Source organism: Panthera uncia, chromosome F1 (genome assembly GCF_023721935.1).
Source record: "Panthera uncia isolate 11264 chromosome F1, Puncia_PCG_1.0, whole genome shotgun sequence".
Lineage (NCBI taxonomy): Eukaryota > Metazoa > Chordata > Mammalia > Carnivora > Felidae > Panthera > Panthera uncia.
The window spans coordinates 67,185,782-67,210,443 of NC_064813.1; the positions used below are offsets into that span (position 1 = coordinate 67,185,782).

The following is a 24,662-nucleotide window of genomic DNA, read 5'->3' on the forward strand; positions in this document are numbered from 1 at the left end:
TGGGGGGAGAATGGGCTAAATGGCTAAAGGGCATTAAGGAAGACACTTGTTGGGATGAGCACTGAGTGTTAAACATAGGGGATGAATCCTTCCTCTCTGCCCCCATTTCTCTCTCTCTCCCTCTCTCTCTCAAAAATAAATAATAGGACATTTAAAAAATTAAAAAAAAAAAATCCATAGGGGATGAATCACTGGAATCTACTCCTGAAATCATTATTGCACTTTATGCTAACTAACTTGGATGTAAATTAAAAATAAATAAAGAAATAGAAAGTGTAGAACATGCACTCTCCTCAACTCCCCACACAATGAACATGGGATATGAAACCATAATAACTAAAGAGGGATTCATTTCTGAACTGCTCTGCCTAACACGGATATTATGATACCATCCACTTAGCTATATTCACAGATTTAGAAGGAGATTTAAGCCTAACTTCCGGGAAGGTGTGGAAACACAGACAGTTGGTTTCTACAGGTGTTCTCAGGCTGAAAGCTAACTGGCCTGGTTGTTGTTAGAGTTCAAAAGAAAAATTGTCATTTATGGAGGGCGAATAAGTTTGTTTACCTCTCAATTTGGGCCTGATTTTTTTTTTTTCCTTTTTCTATTTTTTTCCTTTATTTTGGCTTTGTTTCTCTGGTTTGGTGAGGGGCAGAGGAAAGAGCACTTTCCTAGGAGGTAGAAAACCTGAATAGTGTCCTTTGCTAATTTGTTATTATAGGTTTTATGTTCTCGAGTCTGTATTCGGGTTACCAGAGCTAAAATTAGAAAATTCAGAATTATTTTATACTTAATATCTAAGTGATACAGGGAATGTGGTCCATGTGAATATTGTCGGAAGCAGGACTAATACTAGGTTTGTGCTGTAGAATACCGAGGTATGTTTGAAGTGTGGCTCATTTGGAAAGGAGCGTCGTGGATGGACCCTTAGACTATGCTGAAGTGAGGTGGATGTGGGTTTGTAGTTGTCAGTTTGTGAGCAGAGGTCGGTCACCATTTGTCTTCTCCGGAAATGAGGAAGAACTCATTTTCTCATTATAGGTGTTTGAAAAACTCCAACTGTTCTTTCCAGAGTGCCAGCCTGAGCGAATTCTGATGCCCATGAATTCCCAGTTCAGACTGCACACCAACAGGTGAGGAGAATGGAGAAGGGCAGGCCAGGTTGTTAACCTTACCCTTGGGAAAACATTGAACATGGAAAGAACTGTTGCCTTCTAGGTGATTTTTCTAACACAAATAATAATTTTTTTTTAGTTGAAGGGAAATTCATGTAACATCAAATTAACCATTTTAGAGCGGACAGTTTGGTGGCATTTAGTGTATCACAGTATTGTGTAGCCGACACCTCTCTCTAGTTCCAAAATATTTTCATCATCACCACAGGATCACCCATCAGCAGTCACTCCCTGTCTTCCCCCACCCTCTCAGCTTCTGGAAACCACTGTATGAATGTGGATTTCACTTACGTGGAATCATGCAGCATGTGTGTGACCTTTTGCATTGGCTTCTTTCAGTTAGCATGTTTTCGAGGCTCATTTCCATTATAGTATGTGTCAGTATTTCATTCTTTTTTATGACTAAGTAATACTCCATGGTATGGATATAACATCTTTAGTTTATCCTTTAATCTGTTGTCAAACATTTGGGTTGTTTTCACCTTTTGGCTGTTGCAAATAGTGCTGTTAGGAGCATTCACATACAACTATTTGTTTGAATACCCGTTTTCAGTCCTTTTAGCTGAATAATTTTTTAATGATAAATATGTGATGAGATTTGATTTTTATTTTTTATTTATTTATTTTTTTTAAAAGTTCTAACTTTATTATTTTTTTTAACGTTTATTTATTTTTGAGACAGAGAGAGACAGAGCAAGAACGGGGGAGGGTCAGAGAGAGGGAGACACAGAATCCGAAACAGGCTCCAGGCTCTGAGCTGTCAGCACAGAGCCCGACGCAGGGCTCGAACCCACGGACTGCGAGATCATGACCTGAGCTGAAGTCGGCCGCTCAACCGACTGAGCCACCCAGGCACCCCGGGATTTGATTTTTAAAGACATGGGCAGACCTAAAGTGTAAGACAGGAAGCCATCAAAATTCTAGAGGAGAAAGCAGGCAAAAACCTCTTTGACCTCAGCTGCAGCAGCTTCTTACTCAACACGTCTCTAGAGGCAAGGGAAACAAAAGCAAAAAGTGAACTGTTGGGACCTCATCAAAATAAAAAGCTTCTGCACGGCGAAGGAAATAGTCAGCAAAACTAAAAGGCAACTGATGGAATGGGAGAAGATATTTGCAAATGACATATCAGATAAAGGGTTAGTATCCAAAATCTATAAAGAACTTACCAAACTCAACACCCAAAAAACAAATAATCCAGTGAAGAAATGGGCAAAAGACATGAATGGACACTTTTCCAAAGAAGACATCCAGGTGACTAACAGAAACATGAAAAAATGCTCAACATCACTCATCATCAAATACAAATCAAAACCACAATGAGATACCACCTCACACCTGTCAGAATGGCTAACATTAACAACTCAGGCAACAACAGATGTTGGCGAGGATGGGGAGAAAGAGGATCACTTTTGCACTGTTAATGGGTATGCAAACTGGTACAGCCACTCTAGAAGACAGTATGGAGGTTCCTCAAAAAATTAAAAATAGAATTACCTTACGACCCAGCAATTGCACTACTAGGAATTTATCCAAGGGATATAGGTATACTCTTTCAAAGGGGCACATGCACCCCAATGTTTATGGCATCACTATTGACAATAGCCAAAGTATGGAAAGAGCCAAAATGTCCATCGACAGATGAATGGATAAAGAAGATGTGGTACATATATACAATGGAGTAATACTTGGCAGTCAAAAAGAATGAAATCTTGCCATTTGCAACAACATGGATAGAACTAGATTGTATAATGCTAAGCAAAGTTAGAGAAAGACTTCACTTATACGTGGAATTTAAGATACAAAACAGATGAACATAAGGGAAGGGAAGCAAAAATAATATAAAAATAGGGAGGGGGCAAAATATAAGAGACTCTTAAATACAGAGAACAGAGGGTTGATGGGGGGGGGTCTGGGTGGGGGCATGGGCTAAATGAGTGATGGGCATTAAGGAGAGCACTCGTTGGGATGAGCATTGGGTGTTGTATGTGGGGGATAAATCACTGGATTCTACTCCTGAAATCATTATTGTACTATATGCTAACTAACTTGGATGTAAATTAAAATAAAAATTTTTTTATAAATAATAAAACCTAAAAATAATAAAAAAATAAAATTAAAATAAAATAAAATAAAAGACACAGGCATAATCCAAAGGCAGACTTTTGCTTAAGGAACAAATAAGCACATAACATGGAGAATGGCAGGCATTTTCTTCAGAGTACAGCCTTTAACGGGGATCCTGGCAATCCCTACTCCTTTCTTTCTGGTCAGAGCCCCCAAGAGATGCTACTTGTTCCATTTGTTCCCTAGAGAAGGGGCCGCCTTTGTGAGTTCCCGTGTTCTCAGGTGCTTCCCTAATTCATCTGTCATCGAGGAGGATGGTGAAGGGCTTCTGAAAGCCGGTTCCATTGCAGGCACTGCCGTGTTGGAAGTCACTTCTGTAGAACCTTTTGGAGTCAACCAAACAACCATAACTGGAGTTCAGGTGAGTTCAAGGACTTACTCACAAAAATAAAGTAATACCATGGCCTGAGAGGCAGATTTCCTGGTTTGAGAACTAGAAACTTCTCTGGAAGTCAGAACAAACTGGAAGATAAGACACTGTTGATGTGGGTACAAGCCATCAAATTAAAGTGGTCTTTAGAGGCCTTGCCACAAAAGGGATTAGCCTCAAACTGGCACACTTCTGAGCAGCTTTGGCAAAAGGATGTGGGAGAAGGGTAGAGCTATTGCTATCAAAATTAGGCTTTGATGTTAGAATTTAAAAATTTAGTCTAGGAGAGTGTGATGCTAAGTGAAATAAGCCATACAGAGAAAGACAGATACCATGTTTTCACTCTTACGTGGATCCTGAGAAACTTAAAAGAAACCCATGGAGGAGGGGAAGGAAAAAAAAAAAAAAAAAAGAGGTTAGAGTGGGAGAGAGCCAAAGCATAAGAGATTCTTAAAACTGGGGGCGCCTGGGTGGCTCAGTCGGTTAAGCGGCCGACTTCGGCTCAGGTCATGATCTCGCGGTCCGTGAGTTCGAGCCCCGCGTCGGGCTCTGTGCTGACAGCTCAGAGCCTGGAGCCTGTTTCCGATTCTGTGTCTCCCTCTCTCTGACCTTCCCCCGTTCATGCTCTGTCTCTCTCTCTGTCTCAAAAATAAATAAATGTTAAAAAAAAATTAAAAAAAAAAAAAAAAAAAAGATTCTTAAAACTGAGAACAAACTGAGGGTTGATGAGGGGTGGGAGGGAGGGGAGGGTGGGTGATGGGTATTGAGGAGGGCACCTTTTGGGATGAGCACTGGGTGTTGTATGGAAACCAATTTGACAATAAATTTCATATATTGAAAAAGAATTTAGTCTAACACACAAAAAAGTATTTTGTAAGCATCAAATACCTCCCGTATTCCAGCCACTGTGTTCTCTCGTGTGTTAGTCTCTTCTGACTAGCACAGAAACCCTGTGAGATCAGCATCACTATCTGCACTGAGCTGATAGTAAATCTGAGACCTAGCACGGTTAAATGAGGCTCTGAAGGGTGGGGCGAGGGGGTGCAAAGCTGGGCTTCTTCGCTGCTTCACACCTTATCTCGCACAGTGTGAAAACCCAAGCTACAGTATTCTTGATAAATGATCAGTTCTGTAGCAATCAGTATGGAGGAGCCCTCTGCACAAAACAGGTGAAGTGTCTGCAGTCTTTTCCTCAGGAAGCTCCAGCTTCTCTCCACACTCCTGCAGCTTTGATAACTAAGGAACCGTTTCCTGTACTGTCCCATTTCTTACTACTCTGATTTAAGTCCTCTCACATCAGGAGCTGCTTCCCGTGAAAGCAGCACACCGTTTATTGCGGACTGTTAACTTCATCCGTCACTGCTCCTCTCCAATGGTCCTTCCCCCGCAGGTGGCACCAGTGACATACCTTCGGATGAGCAGCCGACCTGTGCTGTACACAGCCCGCGGGAGGACTCTGGCAGCCTTTCCTGTGGGTGTGTCGCTCGCCTTCACTGTCCAGTTTTATAACAGCATCGGAGAGAAATTCCACACACACAACACCCAGCTTCATCTGGCTCTGAACAGGTGTGGGGCCAAAGGAGTGGTGTGCATGCTGTGGTAGAAGTTGTGCGGATGGGCTAGGGTTATACAGTGTAACTCCAGTAAATTCCTCTCGTGCTCTCTACTCAGAATCTGATCTTTATTTTTTTTCATTAGAATGGAAAACACCAGAATGGTGTTGGCTGGTTAATGAAGAATTTCAGGGTGTCTTGAATCTGTCAAGCCCTAATTCACACAGAGCTCCCATAGGGAGCTGGTTGGAGTATTATTACCAAAAGCTGTACTGGAGGGGCGCCTGGGTGGCTCATTCAGTTGGGCGTCTGACTCTTGATTTTGGCTCAGGTCATGATCTCACCATTTGGGGGATTGCGCCCCACGTCAGTCTCTGTGCTAAGGAGCCTGCTTGGGATCCTCTCTCCTCCCTCCTTAACCCCTCCCCCACTTGCATGCACTCTCTTTCAAAATAAATAAGTAAACTTAAAAAAGGAAAAAAGCTGTACTGGAAAACAAATTCTTAATTTAAAAAAAGGGGCTTACTGGCTACTCTGTGTATGAAGGTAATAGACCTGACCCCTGGCCACCCCTTGCTTGCCCTCCACCATAGAACTCTTTCTCAGGATCCCTGCCTGGCTCAGTAAAGCACGTGACTCTTGATCTTAGGGTTGTGAGTTCGAGCCCCATGTGGGGTGTAGAGGTCACTTAGATAAATAAAAAACTTAAAAAAGAATTCCTTCTGAACCTTTGAGCTGTTGAACAGAAAATGCTGTGAGCAGAGCTCTGCCACCAGAACTGTGTCCTAACTGTGATTTTCAGAGACGTCTGCCTTTCTCGTTTCCTTTCAGAGATGATCTGCTCCTGATTGGGCCAGGGAGTGGGAACTACACTTACATGGCTCAGGCCGTGAGCACGGGGGTGACACTTTTGGGAATCTGGGACCGGAGGCACCCAGGTGTGGCAGATTATGTCCCTGTTGCTGTGGAGCACGCCATCGAACCAGACACCCAGCACACCTTGGTTGGAGACGTCATCTGCTTCAGGACTCACCTCCTCAACCATGACGGTCCGGACACCTTCCCTTTCTTAACTGTACAGTCGACAGGATGAGAAAGCACTCATTCCTTAGACAAACTTTTCAAAATGATTTAAAATTTTTTCTTAACGTTTACTTATTTTTGAGACAGAGAGAGAGAGCATGAACGGGGGAGGGTCAGAGAGAGAGGGAGATGCAGAATCTGAAACAAGCTCCAGGCTCTGAGCTGTCAGCACAGAGCCCGACGCAGGGCTCGAACTCACGGACCGCGAGATCATGACCTGAGCCAAGGTCGGATGCTTAACCGACTAAGCCACCCAGGCACCCCTCAAAATGATTTTAAATCTGAGGACCTAAGGGCGCCTGGCTGGCTCAGTTGGTAGAGCATACAGCTCTTGACCTTGGGATTATAAACTCGAGCCCCACGTTGGGTGTAGAGATTACTTAAAAAAATAAAATCTTTAAAAATCTGAGGGCCTCTCTGAGAAATAAGAAATTGTGTACATGTTAACTGATCTGTTTACTGCCCATTTCTCAGAGGCCAGCCAATTAGAAATCAGCCAGGAATATTGATCATGCACCTCCTGAACACATAACTTGCTATATTAACCATGTAGACGTTACAATTACCTTGCCTTCTCCCCCATTCCCAGCTTCTGAAGGAGGATAATTGATAAATTGAAGAGCAGTAAAGGATGAAATAAAAGGAAGGAAAGGGCAATAAGGCTTTAGTTCCAAGAACTGACTGAGCACACAGCTTTGTGAGGGACATTTGAAGGCCTAACTCTTAAATATATCATCACTCTAATAAGGTTTGGCCTTGTACTGGGCTGAACTATACTGGTCATCAGCAAAGCGTTTCTGTCCTCAGAAGTACTATTGAGTTCAGGAAGATCAGTCTTTGGTTAGGAAGTGAGTATTGATTCTCTGGGTTTACAGAAAGCACACTGCAAAGTGGTGGACCCTGCCTGTGTACATTGAAATCATCCATCCGAGTTGGACCGGCAGGGATGGTATGGGTTTGGCTTTGTAAACTCTTCCGGGAACTGTGGATACATGTGTTTGAGTACTGTGATGTGATGTGGGGCCAGACTCTGTATATTTAGGGCTTGATGCAGGGGGCGGCCATTCAGCCCAGGTCAGGCCCCCCAGTCCCATGATGACTGATTTGCAAGGAATCACTACTAACACCTAATCCAGGGCCAGTGAGCTAACCCTGCTTTAGGACTGAAAGAGTTACAAATCATCAAGAGATGATTGTTCATCTCTTGTCAGTGAAACAACACTTTCACTTTACCCCTTTGCTGGGTTTTGTCAGGATTGTCCCTCTGTCTTCCATTCTGGAATTATTTGGGCATCCTGAATCTATACTGCCTATGGATGACCAAATGCCAGGATCTGTGATCTAACACAAACTCAAGGTTGTGTTCCTCTGCCACCTTGAGACTTAAGCCAAAGCAACAAAACTTCTCTCCTGCAGTCTTACGGTCTTCTGCTGGTGTCTGTCCGTCAGTAACTGAAAGAGAATTACCCCTGTGTGTATAAAGAGTTTTCTTTTTCCTAAGGAGAACAGTTAAGGTCTCCAACTAAGTAGCTCCTTCTATGATTCTGAAGGTCAGTAGTTCTTGTTTTATTTTGTGGGTTTGATGGTACATGAAGGGGAGCTGACATTCAGAAAATAAAGTTCTCTTCAAAGCTGGATGTTCCTCCTAGGAAGAGATATCTGTGTGCTTGAATGGTCTACTGACTGGGAATCTGAATACTCTTAGAGTGACCACCAAGTTACATCTGAGTTTGCGGCCATGTGCTTTCTCTTGTTTTTTTCCTAGGTGAACCTGGGATATGGATGATTTCTGCTGACAACATTCTGCAGACAGACACCGGCACTGGAGTGGGAGTGGCCAGGAGGCCAGGAGTAGCAACAGTCTTTCATGACATCCCAGGAGTGGTGAAAACATATCGCGAGGTAACCCTAACAAGGCCAGGATGACTATTTCCATATTTAGGGATATGCATATAGAAAACACATCTAGTGGTGGGGGGATGCGTGGCAGGCTCAGTCAATAGAGCATGTGATTCTTGATCTTGAGGTTGTGAGTTTGAGCCCCATGTTGGGTGTAGAGATTACTTAAAAAAATAAAATAAGGGGCGCCTGGATGGCTCAGTCGGTTGAACGTCCGACTTCGGCTCAGGTCATGATCTCACAGCTTGTGAGTTCAAGCCCTGCATCGGGCTCTGTGCTGACAGTTCAGAGCCTGGAGCCTGCTTCGGATTCTGTGTCTCCCTCTCTCTCTGCCCCTAACCCACTCACATTCTGTCTCTGTCTCTCTCAAAAATAAATAAATATTTAAAAAAATTTTTTTTTAATAAAATAAAATCTTTTAAATAAAAAAGCATCCTGGGAAAAGAAATACACTCACATGTCAAATATAAAGCCAGCTAGAAAATTTTATTGGAACACAAAGCTATTTGTGATTAGGATTGTTAACCAGGAAAAAATAAATAAAAGGATTCTTAACCAGAAAAATGACTAGTGTGATCTTATACTCTAAAATATCACTGTAGGGTGCCTGGGGGCTCAGTCAGTTAAGCTTCCGAGTCTTGATTTTGGCTCAGGTCATGATCTCACCGTTTGTGAGTTTCAGCTCCGCATGAGGCTCAGCACTGTCAGTGCAGATTCCCTCTCTCCGCCCCTCCCCTGCTCACACTCTCTTTCTCAAAATAGATAAACCTAAAAATAAAATATCACTTTGCTATTGGTTGGTACTTGAACATAGGGGCAAGGGTTGAAGCTGAGAAGCTATTCTTGCAGTGGTCCAGGTGAGATATGATGGTGGACCAGGGACCAGGCTGTTAACAGGAAGGGTGAGAAGTTGATCAGATTCTAAGTGTACTTTATAGGTAGAGCCAGTAGGATTTCCTGACAGATTATATGTAATGAGTGCGAGAGAATCAAGAATGACTTCAGGTTTAAGGAAAAAAAAAAAAATGATGGGGGGGGGGGGGGGACTAAATGGGGGAGGGGCATTAAGGAATCTCCTCCTGAAATCATTGTCACACTATATGCTAACTTGGATGTAAATTAAAAAAATAAATTTTAAAAAATGACTTCAGATTTTTGATTGAATAACTAAAAGGACATAATTGCCATTACTTGAAATGCAGGTGAAACAGTTTTGGTGAGAAGAGTCTGTCTGAGGCATGTAAAGTGGAGGGTCTACTAGATGTCAAACGGATGTGTGACACAGGTGGACGTAAAGGCTGGGAGTCACTGATGCAGAGAGGACAGAGCCCTGTGATCGCTGAGAGAAGTGAATGTAAATAAAGGGAGGGTACAAGTGCTCTGGGAGCACTCCAATGAATTGAGAACTCTGAGAAAGGAAGAGTAACCAACAAGAGGGACTTAGTAAAAAAACAACTAGGGAAGTAGGAGAAAAACTCAGATATCGGTGTCCTGGAAGCCAAGTGAAGAAAGTACAGGTTTCCCCCAGTATCTGAAAGTACAGTGTTCTGTGAAACATTTTGTGGGGATTTTTGATAGTTTATTTATTTATTTTGAGAGACTGTGAGCGGGGGAAGGGGCAGAGAGAAGGAGGGAGATTGAATCCCAAGCAGGCCATCCATCTTGTGAATTATGAGATCATGACCTGTGTGGAAACTAAGAGTTGGAGGCTCAATGGACTGACCCACCCAGGCACCCCCATGTGAAACACTTTGTAAGCCAGAAATGGCATAAAGCAAAGAAGCAATTACCATTTATTTATATAGAAAAAAATTTTTGAGCATTCCCAGACCAAAAAGCAAAAACAAAAAAAAAAAACAATTCTCTTAGGCTTTTCTTTTTCTTTCCTTTTTAATGTTTATTTATTTTCAGAATTTTTAATTTATTTTTTAATTTACATCCAAATTAGCATAGAGTGCAACAATGATTTCAGGAGTAGATTCCTGAAAGCCCCTTACCCATTTAACCCATCCCCCCTCCCACACCCCCTCCAGTAACCCTCTGTTCTCCATATTTAAGAGTCTCTTATGTTTTGTCCCCCCTCCCTGTTTTTATATTTTTTTTTGTTTCCCTTCCCTTATGTTCATCTGTTTTGTCTCTTAAAGTCCTCATATGAGTGAAGTCATATGATATTTGTCTTTCTCTGACTAATTTCACTTAGCATAATACCCTCCAGTTCCATCAACGTAGGTGCAAATGGCAAGATTTCATTCTTTTTGGAATGTTTGTTTATTTTTGAGAGAGACGGACACTGCACAAGCATAGGAGGGGCAGAGAGAGAGGGAGACACAGAATCCAAAGCAGGTTCCAGGCTCTGAGCTGTCAGCACAGAGCCCGATTAGAGTTCCAACTCGCGGACCACGAGATCATGACCTGAGCCAAAGTCCGATGCTTAGCCAGCTGAGCCGCCCAGACGCCCCTCTCTTAGGCTTTCCTGATTGCTTAGCACACATCTTGGTGACGGATGCACAAAACACATTGAGATAAAGCAGAGACGCTCAGTTCAAAGCTACAGAGCTGAATGCTGAGCTGCTAAGTGTGGTTCCCGGGGAGGGCTTGTCTGCGGTAGCTCCCAGGGAGGGGCTTGTCTGTGCTGCCGCCTCTGCACGGCTTGCTGCAAAACAAATGCTGAAGGCTGTTTTTGCCTTTTTTTGTAAAAGCAAAAAATCCTCTTCAGATTTCTTTCCTTAGGGGAACCAGGTGCTAACGTCTTTCATAAAAGCAATAGGGCTTAAAGCAAATTTTCTAAAAGTGGAGGGGTTCTCATATTTCCAGGAGGGAGGGAGTGTGTAACTTCTGGTGTACAGCTTTAAAAAAAAAAAAAAATGAAGTGACATTTAAACTGAATCTTGAGATCTGAATCATGGCACACACAAAAATAAATAAAAACAAACTGAGTCTTGACAATTAGGAATCTGGCAGATAAAAGAGAAGGCATTTTATTTATATTTTAATTTTAAAAAATTGTAATTTTTTTATTTTTTGAAGAGAATGCATTTTATTCTTTAAAAAAATTTTTTTTTTTTTATTTTAGAGAGAGGGAACACGAGCGGGGGAGAGAGGCAGAGGGAGAGAGAGAGAGAGAGAGAATCTCAAGCCTCCTCCCCACCCAGCCCAGTGTGGAGCCTGAGTTAGGGCTCTATCCCACAAGTCTGGGATCATGACCAGAGCCAAAATCAAAAGTCAGACAGTCAACCAACTGAACCACCCAGGCGTTCAAAAAAGGCATTTTAGACTACAGGCATAGATGTGCAAAGACAAAGATAGATGATGTTTGAAGACCAGTGAATAAATCAGGATGACTTTGGCAAAAGTTTATAAAGGTAGAGAGGGAAAATCAGATAACATCTAAAGAGAACTTGTATCATGGGCAGATAAGAGAGCTGGGACAGAGGCAGCATGAGAAGATAATTTGAGAAGGAGATTGAGAAGCATCTCTGTATTAGGAAAGCAGAGAGAAAGGGGTCACAAAAGGCAAGGGAGGGACTGGTCTGTGCTGTCAGAGGCTACAAAGAAGTCAAAAGATCTCGATATCCTCGTTTGTGTACTTTGAATAATCCTCATGTAATTATTCGCTAACAGACACTCATTGAGGCCTCTTCTGTTTCAGCCCTGTGTTAGGCTCTGGAACACAAAGATGAAAAAGACAAGACTTCCCTTACTGAGCATTTAATGTAACTAAGTTGGTTTCAAGGTCCTTGAACATTTGAAAAAACAAGAAACTATGGTGGTACTGAGGATACTGTGTTAAAATATACATTTAAGATGATATAATGTCATAAATAATGACATATAATGACAAGATTATAAATCTTTTTTTTTCTTTTTTTTTCCAACTTTTTTTTTTTTTTAATTTATTTTTGGGACAGAGAGAGACAGAGCATGAACGGGGGAGGGACAGAGAGAGAGGGAGACACAGAATCGGAAACAGGCTCCAGGCTCCGAGCCATCAGCCCAGAGCCTGACGCGGGGCTCGAACCCACGGACCACGAGATCGTGACCTGGCTGAAGTCGGACGCTTAACCGACTGCGCCACCCAGGCGCCCCAAGATTATAAATCTTTAAGTTGAAGATTTTGGGGGGGAAAGGGTCATCTTTATCTTCTCTCATTGTAATCATTAAACACTTGCCTTAAATACAAAGCACAGTACAAGGATATACAAAGTTAAACTAGAATCTCAGCTGAAGAACTTAGATTCTAATAGGGGTGATTTTTAACAAAAATAAAGATACCTGCAGGATAAGACAGAACATTACACATATATTGAAAGAAGTAAAGGACTTTGAAGTTTCAGAAAAGGTTGAGATTATATGCAAGAGAGAACATTCTGAAGAAAGTTGCACTTGTCTTCAAAGGCATTTTATTATGTGTTTATTTTTAAGATTTTATTTTTAAGCATTCTGTATAGCCAATGTGGGGCTCAAACTCACAACCCCCCAATCAAGAGTCATGCACTTCATGGACTGAGCCAGCCAGGTGCCCCAATTTTTAAAATATTTTATTTTATTTTATTTTATTTTATTTTATTATTTATTTATGTATTTATGTATTTATGTATTTATTTATTTATTTATTTATTTATTTATTGAGAGAGACAGAATGTGAGTGGGGGAGGGGCAGAAAGAGAGGAAGACACAGAATAGGAAGCAGGCTCTGGGCTCCTAGCTGTCAGCCTAGAGCCCAACGTGGGGCTCGAACTCCCGAACTGTGAGATCATGACCTGAGCCAAAGTCAGACACTTAACTGACTGAGCCACCCAGGTGCCCCTAAAAATTTTATTTTTATTTTATTTTATTTTTTATTTTTTTATTTTTTTAATTTTTTTTTTCAACGTTTATTTATTTTTGGGACAGAGAGAGACAGAGCATGAACGGGGGAGGGACAGAGAGAGAGGGAGACACAGAATCGGAAACAGGCTCCAGGCTCTGAGCCATCAGCCCAGAGCCTGACGCGGGGCTCGAACTCACGGACCGTGAGATCGTGACCTGGCTGAAGTCGGACGCTTAACCGACTGCGCCACCCAGGCGCCCCTAAAAATTTTATTTTTAAGCACAAAGGAATTTTAATAGGAAGTCCTACGGAGGGAAGATGTCAAACGGAATAATGAATAAAGATCTTTTAGAAAAAAAAAATGTTTTTTTCTTCTCAAAAGTGAACAGATGTTGTGGTTCTCAGATATGTAATGAAGTGGAAGGGCAGTTTGCACTTGTGTGAACCAGATGCTTTTTGGTTGAATGAGTTATGAAAAGTGGAGGGGGAGGAAACAAGATTTTCTAAGAACTTAGGTACAGATTTTCCTTTGGTTTGCCGACAGGTGGTGGTCAATGCATCATCAAGATTGACGCTCAGTTATGACCTCAAGACCTACCTCACCAATAGCCCCAGTTCAGCGGTGTTTAAGCTTTTCATCACCACTGGCAGAAATGGTGCTAATCTCAAAGGTCAGGAGTCTCTTTATAGGTCTGGGTGATTGTTTCCATCTTTCCCATCCTCCTTCAATTCATTTACCCCTTTGACGAGTAATCCAGATTTCCTTCTATTTGAAAATTGACAACACCTCAACAAATAAATCATTGATACCTATGACTGGATATCAAAAAATTACTGGATATCAGGTTTTGAAATAGGCGCAGCCTAGTCTCTGTTTTCTTTGTAGTTATAATCGTGCCTGAGAATAGGAGGTGGCCTAAACCAGGGATTTCCAAACATGGCCGATTTTCAAGGTTACTCAAGGACATTTTTCAAAAATACAGTCTTAGGCTCCATCCCGAAATTTAATAAGTTTGGGATAAGACCTAGGACACAATTTTTTTTCAATTTGTTACAGTTTGCTGTCAAAAAGAGGTGGGGTGGGGGGAGGGGGCACCTGGCTGGCTCAGTCAGTAGAGCATGCAGCTCTTGATCTCGGGGTCCTGAGTCCGTGCCCCACCTTGGACGTAGAGATTACTTAAAAAAAAAATAGGTGTGCCTGGTTGGCTCACTTGCTTTAGCATCTGATTCTTGATTGTCATTTGTGAGTTCGAGCCCTGCATTGAGCTCCACACTGACTGCAGAGCCTGCTTGGGATTCTCTCTCTCTCCTTATCTCTGTGCACCTCCTGCACTCTCTCTCTCAAAATAAATAAATAAACTTAAAGTAATAATAACAAAAATTAAAAAATTTTTAAACAGGGTGGGGAGGAAAGAAAACTAAAATACAAGAAACTCCTAGTAGATTCTAGGTGCTGTGTTAGCAACTTTTATATATTTTTATCTCATTTAACAATCTTATGTAGTATTCATCATTTTTTAAAAGTTTATTCGTTTTGAGAGAGAGAGAATGCGCATACATGAGCGGGGGCGGGGGGGGGGGGGGGGGGGGTGGCAGAGAGAAGGGGGAGAGAGAGAAAATCCCAAGCAGGCTCCACATTGTCAGCACTGAGCCAGATGTAGAGCTCAGTCTCACAAACAAGTCATGAGATCATGACTTGAGCCAAAATCAAGAGTCAGACACTTAACCGACTGAGCCACCCAGGCGTCCCAATTATCATCATTTAAAAAAAATTTTAACATAATTCATTTTTGACAGTGAGAGAGAGCATAAGCAGGGGAGGGGCAGAGAGAGAGGGAGACACAGAATCCAAGGCAGGCTCCAGGTTCCGAGCTGTCAGCACAGGGCCTAACGCGGGGCTTGAACTCACGGACTGCGAGATCATGACCTGAGCTGAAGTTGGATGCCCAACCGACTGAGCCACCCAGGTGCCCCTATAATCATTTGAAAGATGAGACATACTGGGGTGCCTGGGTGTCTCAGTCAGTTGAGCGTCTGACTTCGGCTCAGGTCATGATCTCGCAGTCCTGGAGTTCAAGCCCCTCATCGGTCTCTGTGCTGCCAGCTCAGAGCTTGGAGCCTGCTTCGGATTCTGTGTCTCCCTTTCTCTGCCCCTCCCCTGCTCACACTCTGTCTCTCTCAAAAAACAGACATTAAAAAATAAAAAAAGAGAAATACTGAGTCTTAAGAGCAAGTTACGTATATAAGGTAACAAGTCAAGTCGGTGGCAGAAGTGGTAGATCTGCTCCACTCAAAGTCCACGTAAATCCTTTCACTCTTTTTTTTGAGGGGGGGGTGGTGGCGGCAAGGAACACTCAAAACCAAGGAGAGATGTCCAAAACATACTTACTGTCTATAAAACTTTATTAAAAAATTTTTTTAATATTTATTTTTGAGAGAGCACAAGTGAGGAAGGGACAGAGAGAGAGGGAGACCTAGAATTGGAAGCAGGCTCTAGGCTCTGAGTTGTCAGCACAGAGCCCAGTACGGGGCACAAACCATGCGATTATGACCTGAGCCGAAGTCCAAAGCCAGTTGCGTATTGCTTAACCTACAGAGCCACCCACCAGCCGCCCCTTGCTAAGTTTTGTTTTCTTTTGCTTTTATTTATTTAATCTCTACACCCAAAATGGGGCTGTGACAACCCTGAGATTAAGAGTCACACACTCCTCTGAGCCAGCCAGATGCTCACCCCTTAAAAAAATTTTTTTTAATGTTTATTTTTGAGAGAGAGAAAGAGAGCATGAGCAGGGGAGTGGCAGAGAGAGACGCACACACACAGAATCTGAAGCAGGCTCCAGGCTCCGAGCAGTCAGCACAGAGCCCGATGCAGGACTCGAAGTTGTGAACTGTGAGATCATGACCTGAGCCAAAGTCAGACGCTCAATTGACTGAGCGACCCAGGTGTCCAGTTTTTTCAATTTTTTTTTAATGTTTATTTTTGAGAGAACACGTGAGAGCAAGGGAGGGACAGAGAGAGGGGGACAGAGGATATGAAGTGGGCTCTGTGCTGACAACAGAGAGCCCCATGTGGGCTTCGAACTTTCAAACTGTGAGATTATGACCTGAGCCGAAGTCAGATGCTTAACCAATTGAGCCACCCAGGCACACCGCCCTCCCCCCACCCCCCCAATTCCTTTTTAAAATCAAACTAGTGCTGGGGCGCCTGGGTGGCTCAGTCAGTTGAGCGTCCGACTTCAGCTCAGGTCATGATCTCACAGTCCGTGAGTTTGAGCCCCGTGTCGGGCTCTGTGCTGACAGCTCAGAGCCTGGAGACTGCTTCGGATTCTGTGTCTCCCTCTCTCTCTGACCCTCCCCCGTTCATGCTCTGTCTCTCTCTGTCTCAAAAATAAATAAAACCTTTAAAAATTTTTTTTTAAAAATTAAAAAAAATAAATAAAATCAAGCTACTGCTTCTATTATATGTCTCCTCTTTTATAAATTCTTATGACACCTCTTTACCTCTTCTCTGCTTCTTAGGGTCCTGTACCTCCAGTCAGGCCTTGGCCATTACAACAATACTTCTTCCTGAGACCCTTGTGGTGTGCCACGTGCAGTTCAGTAATACTTTGCTAGACATTCCAGCAAGCAAAGTCTTCCATGTCCATGCAGGTTTCAGCATGGAAAGAGGTAGGTCCCATCCCTTGAGTCTGGTGCCCTTGCTCCCATCTTTGTACAGTCATCACTTCTTATTGGATTGCATTTATACTTTACAGTTTCATCTGCTGTAGAACTGTGGAACCTTTCTCAAGCGACATTTTTGTTCACTCCATCCAATAATGTTCAACATGTCCCTAGAACACCCACCCTGTGCTTTTCTTTTGTCATTTACTGTTTTCTTCTTTGCTGGTCGCTGTTACTGCTGGGCTTTTTATCCCCAGCAAGTAGCAGTGTTTGAATGTTTATTGTTGAACTGAAGGATATTCCAAGCAGAGTAAATGAACTAGCATGAAGTAGAAATAGGCATGACATTGGAATGGTTTCATATAAATCAACTGATGTAAAATGAGGATTTGTGTCAAACACAGGCACAAGTAGGATAGTGCTACAGCCCAGGCGCCTGTCCTGCAAGGCCAGCAGTGCCATGCGAGTAACAAGCAGCTACTGAAGGCAGGCTCCCTCAGCACACCGGTGGGCACTGAGAACACCCGGTGCCAGGACAGGTGCTGGATGTACAACAGGGAGCAAGACAGGGCTTTGTACCGTCACTAGTGCTGCACAGGGTGATCCATCACAGAATAGAGGCCACACGGGATGCTGCAGAGTCCGAAGGAGGAGGGGCATCTGACTCCTTAGATGGGAGAGGGAGGGTTAGAGTTTGGTTTTACAGAGAAAGGGCCTGTGGAAAGGTGACGAGGAGTGAGCTAGGTATGAAGAGGCCAGGATATCCCAGGCAACAGAGAGCCTGGAGCTTGGCAGGACACAGAATGGAGACGGAGCAGTGGGAGGCAAGGAGGGGAGGCCGGTGAAAGGGCCACTGCAGTAACCCAGGCATGAACTGATGAGGTGGCAGCCCAGAGTCCCAGGGGGGTACTAACAGAGGGGTAGGCGTCAGAGACATTTCGGAGGATGAGTTACAGGAAGATTTGGAGAATGACTGGATATAGGAATGAAGGAAAGGGTATCTGTCAAAAGACAACGGAGTTTGAGCACGGGTAACTAAACAATACTATTGCCAGAAGTAAGGCCATCGAGATATGGTTTGACAGAGACGTGACTAAACGACGCGCAAAGCGTCTTTCACAGACCCTCTCCTGATCTCAGCTGCTCTTGGTTATTACTTCATTCTGTATCCCCTTAATGTCCCTGTTTGCACTGTGGTATTTACTACTCCCTGATATGTTGACTTACGCGACGAGTTCAGCTGTGGGTGCCGGGGACTGTGTTTTCCTCTGGCATCCTCCTCACCAGTGGCCAGTAGTCTGCTAATAGCGGAGAAAGTGGAGTTCACGTTTTCTTCTGAATTTGCTTCCTATTCTAAGTCAGCTCAGCAGAGCCTCTGAACCTTCCTGCCCAGTGTTTCATCTTTTTTTCAGGTGCTTATGTCTGCCTGATCAAGGTCCGACCCCAGTCAGAAGGGCTGCTCCAGGCCCTGAGCGTGGCTGACACCTCAGTCTACGGGTGGGCCACACTGGTCAGTGAACGCAGCAAGAACGGAATGCAAAGAACCCTCATTCCTTTCATCCCAGCCTTTTACGTCAACCAGTCAGAATTGGTTCTTAGCCACAGACAGGATGTCGGGGAGATAAGAGTGCTGGGGGTGGACAGAGTTCTGGAGAAGCTAGAGGTATGTGAAGTACTGATCCAAAACATAACCGAAATCAGGGTTTTGAAAAAGGAGTCTTTATTCCTAGTCCAAGAGCGAAGGAACAGTCATTGAATGACCTGATAAAACTCAACACGGGGAGTTCTTAAAACAGAAGGAAGAAAACCTGTCCCCTTCGCAATGCCAGGGGACTCTGAGTGCAAAATTTAGGTCATGAGCTGCCAGTCTGGAAGAGAATGCCAGTGCCATCTGAAAACAATCTTTAGGATTCTAGGTTGAAACTTGTTTGAAGGCTATTTCCTCACAGTTTATTTTCTTCCCTCATCTACTGTAACACACCTGAGTGAAAAAGCAGACGACTGGGGCACCTGGGTGGCTCAGCCAGTTGGGCGTCCGACTTCGGCTCAGGTCATCATCTCACCGTTTGTGAGTTCGAGCCGCACGTCAAGCTCTGTGCTGACAGCCCAGAGCCTGGAGCCTGCCTCACATTCTGTGTTTCCCTCGCTCTGTGCCCCTCCCCTGTTCACCCTCTGTCTCTCTCGCTCTCAAAATGAAACATTCAACAAAAAAATTAAAAAAAAAAAAAAGCAGACGACTTACTGCCAGGTTGCTAACTAGGAATACAGGGCTCTTACTGTATGTGTAAGACTGGAATGCAATACTGACACAAAACTGATTTTCTTCTGTCGAGTGCCATTTTATCTTTTCTCCAAGGTCTTCCCCAGCTCCCCAGTTCTAGTGGTCTCTGGCCACAGGCACTCTTCCCTCACACCTGGCCTGGTGGTCTACCCCGTGAGAGTGGTCAACTTCACCTCCCTCCAGCAGACGTCACCCGTTTTCATCAACATTTGCTGTGTGCTCACCAGTCAAAGTGAGGCTGTGGTAGTGAGAGCTCTGAAGGAGAAGTCTGGTGCAGGTGAGCACTGGGGGGCCCTGCTTACAATCCAGAGGAGTTGGGACCATCTAAGTGTTTCTCGGTTTAGTTCATGAGAAACATTCAGCCACCTGAGCAAGATTACTCAAACTACCTGGGGCACGGATCTTTAATCTCCAAATCTACACAAAATAGAACCTTCGCGCAGCTTACTGATCACCGAGAGATGTTCTACGTAACTTACGTAGTGAAGAGTAGTTATGTCAGTTTAACATGAGCTTCTCCGCGCTGTTAAATGTACTACTTTTAAACCTCTTGATAAATGTTTCTTCAAAAGTTGCTGGCAGATCTTTTTGCATCGGGCAAGAGACAAAGGATGATAAACCTAGAAGTCTTAGCTTTCCAAAATGCTGATTCTGGCCGTTACCCAGTTTGGAAACTGTGCCAGGTATGGCTGGGATGGGAACACACGTAGTCATTGAAAAGTGTCAGGAGAGCCAAAGAATCATCCTCCTTATATCGTCACCTCTACTTGCATATCCCTCCAGAGAAACTGATCTCTGAATTCACTGGGTGTGAATTGGACTGGACCCTACCTAGTTCAACTCCAGTGGGAGGAAGGTCTGTTTCGGCAAGCACCTGAGATGTACTGGTCATGTCCTAAGTGCATTTTATATACATTTTATTCTCTCATAACTCTGAGGTGAATGTTTCTCCCTTTAAGAGTTGAGGAAATGGAAATGTTCGGGTTCCCAGCACTAGAAACAATTCTCAACTCTAACCTGTGTTCTTTCTTGTTGTTTCTAAATCTAGAGTTAATGGGTTTCTGCAAAAGCCCATGGATGGAATTCGAGGTGCCGATGACCTTCAATGGGGGGAAATATTGCACCTTTATTTTCAATTAACTTCTAACTGAAAGTTAGTATTTCCACTGACTTTATGAATATAGGCAACAGACCACAGTAACAGCAGTACGTGTGACTTTGTCACCAACAGAATTCAGATATCGTCATGTTCCAATTATTAAAGTTCTCTTCAAAATTACATAAAAATTATAGTTGTTATTAGGTCTGAGGTTAGATCTTTCTTGTTGCTGGAGCATATTATATTACAAAAAGGCGTTTTAACGTTTTTGTTAAGTGTTTAACATAGCTATGTTACAAAAGTTTTTTCCACCTTGGTTAACTTTGATATAATTGGTTTCTTTTTTAATGTTTATTTTTGAGAGAGTGTGAGGGAGAGAGAATTGGGGGGGGGGGGGGGCGGGCAGAGAGGGAGACACAGAATCTGAAGCAGGCTAAGGGTTGAGCTGTCAGCACAGAGCCTGAAGTGGGGCTCGACATGGCCTGAGCTGCAGGAGATGCTCCACCCAGGTGTCCCGTAATTGGTTTCCTTTATTCCTACATATTTTGTTTTGCATTTGAAAACATTCCGATAGGATCCACAGGCCAAGTTGTGCACAGCACAATGGTTAAGAACCCCTGCATTTCTCAGAGACCAGAGGGACCAGTGGGACTAACACAACCTCGGAAACGGGTGGGTAGGAGTGGTCAAAGATCCAACCCAGCCTTCAGCTCATTCACACAAGTATTTGAGTGCCCATGGGCATATGCCAGGCATGGTACCTACTGCAGAAATCAGAGTTAAGACGGAGCCTGATTGGGGAGACAGTTTGGTGTAGCCAGAGCAAAGGGGCACTAGAAAGGCTGTTAAATGTCACCCAGGTTTTATTTTGACTCTTACCCTGTAAACATTGCAAGCCAAAAGCTTTCAACAGTGGGACCTGATCAAGGGTTAGTGTAGAGAATTTTGTTTTTAGCGCATCTATATTTAAGGCAATGTAACTGTTCTTCGGAGAGAAGCGGTTTGCAAACAGTTCTGAAACAAAGTCCCAGGAGAGGGAAGACCAGTTACAAGTCCAGAGGTTAGAGGGCCTATACCAGGGATGCAAAATAAGAACCAGGTAGAGAAGACCTAAAGTTCAAGGAGTTTGGTGGGGTAGGAGTTCATTTGTGGACACTGAAGAATTTGAAATAACCAAAGTCAGATGCCAAGTGTGCTTCAAAAACAGGTTTTATTGGGGACAAATCAGAATGTTCCCTAGAAAGGAGATCCTGAGTAAAAAAGGACAAGGGGACCCGTGGGATTTAAGAGGCGGTTGGTGATGCAAAGAGAGGTTTCAGGTTAGAGGGATTAGAACTACAAGTTCAGGGGCGCCTGGGTGGCTCAGTCGGTTAGGTGTCCAACTTCAGCTCAGGTCATGATCTCACGTTCAAGCCCCAGGGTCTGTTCTGACAGCTGAGAGCCTGGAGCCTGCTTCGGATTCTTTGTCTCCCTCTCTCTCTGGCCCTCCCTGCTCATGCCTCTGTCTCTCTCCCTCAAAAGTAAGTAAACGTTAAAAAAAAAACCTACAGGTTCAGTCGCCACAACCACAAACCTGGTGAAGAGAAGCAAGTCGCTTGGAGTTAAATAAAGCACACAGAAAAGGTTAACGGACATTTTAAGGTAGCAGAGTGTCTAAATGCCCGTTTGTAAGTGGAGAAATTACAAGGTTCGTGGATTGCCACGTATTACCTAGGAGACAGGAGCAAGCCAAAAACAGGTAGAGGAGCCAAGTACACAACCTACCTCTTTTTTGAGAGCTTCTGCTGGATACCCGTGACCACGCGTCAAGTACAGCAACCTGCCCTGAATGCTTTTAACCGTGACCTTGTTTTGTTCTAACGCACAGATCAATGTGAAGATTCCAGTGTCCTCCAGAAGTTCCTGGGTTCTCACCAGACCATCCTCTTTACCCTCTTTGCAGTGCTAGCTTCAACAGCTTTTGTTTTTCTAGGTAAGGAGCCCTTACATTCAGCACCGGGGACTTTTGACTTAAAAAACTGCCTTCGGGGGCGCCCGGGTGGCTCGGTCGGTTAAGCGTCCGGCTTCGGCTCAGGTCATGATCTCGCTGCCCGGGAGTTCGAGCTCTGTGCTGACCGCTCCGAGCCTGGAGCCTGTTTCCGATTCTGTGTCTCCCTCTCTCTCTGCCCCTCCCCTGTTCATGCTCTGTCTCTCTCTGTCTCAAAAATAAATAAATGTTGACAAAAAAATTAAAAAAAAAAACTGCCTTCATTTAATTTCACCAACTATCGAGAATAAAAATCAGCTGCTTATCACGTCACTCACGACAAGCAGTTGCAACTCATTCAGCCTTCTCAGCGCTAGTCACCTAGCGGATGGAAGGTCCTGCTCAACTTCCCACCAAGAAGCAGTAAACTGCATGTGACACACCCCACCCGGAAGTGGAAACCACTGCTGAACCTGGAGAAAATGGCTCGTTTTGCTCAAATTCAGAGCTATTCTAGATGAAACAGAAACTTAACACGCTATGGTCTATACCTGCATTTTTCTCTCACCTTTTTAAAGTTGAAACTTCTGAGAAAGAGTGCGTACACGCGCGTGCACGAGTGGAGGAGGGGCAGAGAGAGAAGACAGAGGCGGAGAATCCCAAGCAGGCTCTGCACTGTCAGTGTGGAACCCACCTTGGGGCTCAAATCCACGAAACCAGATGACCTGAGCCAAAATCAAGAGGTGGACACTTGAATGACTGAGCCACCCGGGCACCCCTAAATTGAAATACTTCTAAAATCACTGGAATGAAAAGTTCCTATACTCTTCTTATTAACTCAAAGCATCATTCACTTTTCATAGAAGTACTTAAATATTTTGAGTTAAACTTGCTTAGTAGGGTCTTTTTCCAACAAAAACAGATCTGCCTCTGGTGACCTCTCTCTCCCTTGTTCTTTTTCTAGCATACAATGCCTTCTTAAACAAGATACAGACAGTTCCAGTGGTTTACGTACCAACCCTAGGAGCACCACAACCAGGTAAACAATCAGCACCCTCACCTTTGAAAAGCTCAAATATCCAGGTTTAGTCATCTCTCTTCCCGCTTGATTTCTAGGTTTTGTCCCCACACGTTCTCCCCCACCTTTCATGAGTCCACAGTCCCCACCGGTCCAGAATCGGCTGCAACACTGGCTGTGGAGTGTACGGCACGAACGTTCACTTGGACACGTCCCCTGAACTGTAGACGACTGGAGATTTCTGGCCCTAGACCAGGAGCCATAAGCCCCCAAACAAGGCTTCTGAGAATTATAAAAGGTTTTAAGCTATTCTACACTAACGTGTGCCAGACTGGGTTTTTTTAGTAGTTTATTTTGAGAGCGCATGCATGCCTGCAAAAGTGAATGGTGGGAGGAGCAGAGAGAGGAGAGAATCCCAAGCAGGCTCCATGCTGACAGCAGGGGGCCTGATGCCAGCCTTGGATCCATGAGATCAGGACCGAGTCAAGATCAAGACTCAGATGCTTAACTGACTGAGCCACCCAGCCGCCCCTGGCTGTCTTTTAGAGATCAACTGCTGGTGCCGAATTCTAAGAAAATATACAAGTGAAAGAAATGCCTCATATATAATATCTCAGATTTTTATCAGGCTCTTAAGACGGACTCAATGAGCCCAGCTGGATAGAAAGGTCCCAGAGGGACCTTTTAAGTGCTTGGTCACTTACTTGCCCCAATTAACTCTTAGCAGTCCACTCTTCTGGTTGTCCCTCAATACTTGAGACAGGAACTTCCTAGCAGTAAAACCAAGACAATAAACAGAACGTATCCAAAATCTGTTTATTGGGATAGTTCCCCACTCATGTCGACTCAGGGTGCGTTTAGTGCTGCTTCCGTCTGAAGGAGCATCCTGCAAGGAAAAGGTTCAGAGGTCACCGGACGGCAGCGTCGTTGCCGCTGCGCCCCACTGGCTCTCCTCCGACGTCCCGCGGGGAGCTCGCAGTCGCTAGCTCCCGTGTTGCGCCTCCTCCGCCGTCGTCCCCGCTTTAGACTGGAGCGTCCGAGACTAAGAAGGAACATGAGGTTCCCGAAACTTTTCCGGGGCGAGGCGGGTAGATGGAGTCGACTTTCAAGCAAGGAAAGCACGACCCTCCCTCTAAAGCTCGCGACAAAGTGAGGACACCGCGCAGCGGCTCACCTTCTGTGAGCCTTGCTTTTCCTCCTGTCGGCTGGCACAGGACGGTGGAGCAGCCCACACACAGCACCACCGTCTGCGCGTGGCTGAACACGGTGGTGATTTTGTAGCACCCTGCGAACCAACAAGCGGGGAGTCGAGGCCAGCCCGGCCCCCGGCCCCCGGCCCCCACCCCGCGCCGGCCGCCCCGGGACGCTGAGCGGCCCCCGCCCCCGGCCCTCACCCGGGCACTTCACGTCCATGAAGTAGGAGTTGGGGCTCTGCACCAGGCGCTTCTTCTTGTGCTTTCTCTTCTCCTCTTCCGGGGACGGGTGCAGGAGGTCCTTCGCGAGCTGCGGGAGGCAGACGGGCGCGGTCAGGGCGGCGGCGGGCCCCGGGCGGCAGCGGTTCCACCAGCAGCAGCAGCAGCAGCCGCCCGCGCCGCCCGGCGTCCGCAGCGGGGCCGCCAT

At 44.6% G+C, this 24,662-nt stretch overlaps 2 protein-coding genes across 8 annotated transcripts in view; one reads left to right on the forward strand and one right to left on the reverse strand.

Annotated features, from left to right (window-relative positions):
- The window catches only part of NUP210L (nucleoporin 210 like), an 87,616-nt gene extending 64,258 nt beyond the window's left edge, over window positions 1-23,358 (forward strand). For all 5 annotated transcript variants that reach the window (XM_049634925.1, XM_049634928.1, XM_049634927.1 and 2 more), the window contains 12 exons: window positions 1,043-1,134; window positions 3,487-3,661; window positions 5,061-5,236; window positions 6,055-6,272; window positions 8,072-8,208; window positions 13,560-13,686; window positions 16,535-16,684; window positions 18,091-18,341; window positions 19,035-19,236; window positions 21,926-22,030; window positions 22,989-23,063; window positions 23,141-23,358. In XM_049634925.1, the coding sequence (XP_049490882.1) occupies window positions 1,043-1,134; window positions 3,487-3,661; window positions 5,061-5,236; window positions 6,055-6,272; window positions 8,072-8,208; window positions 13,560-13,686; window positions 16,535-16,684; window positions 18,091-18,341; window positions 19,035-19,236; window positions 21,926-22,030; window positions 22,989-23,063; window positions 23,141-23,262 (1,830 nt within the window). In that variant the 3' untranslated portion in view covers window positions 23,263-23,358. The remainder of the gene's footprint in view (window positions 1-1,042; window positions 1,135-3,486; window positions 3,662-5,060; window positions 5,237-6,054; window positions 6,273-8,071; window positions 8,209-13,559; window positions 13,687-16,534; window positions 16,685-18,090; window positions 18,342-19,034; window positions 19,237-21,925; window positions 22,031-22,988; window positions 23,064-23,140) is intronic.
- Window positions 23,359-23,839: 481 nt separating this feature from the next.
- RPS27 (ribosomal protein S27) overlaps window positions 23,840-24,662 on the reverse strand; it is a 1,914-nt gene continuing 1,091 nt past the window's right edge. For 2 of the 3 annotated variants that reach the window (XM_049634979.1, XM_049634981.1), the window contains exons 2-4: window positions 24,437-24,545; window positions 24,217-24,327; window positions 23,840-23,928 (exon numbers count right to left, since the gene is read on the reverse strand). In XM_049634979.1, coding sequence (XP_049490936.1) covers window positions 23,900-23,928; window positions 24,217-24,327; window positions 24,437-24,545 — 249 coding nt within the window. In that variant the 3' untranslated portion in view covers window positions 23,840-23,899. Of the gene's footprint in view, window positions 24,085-24,216; window positions 24,328-24,436; window positions 24,546-24,662 lie in introns of all 3 variants that reach the window. The other variant, XM_049634980.1, reaches the window with a different exon arrangement.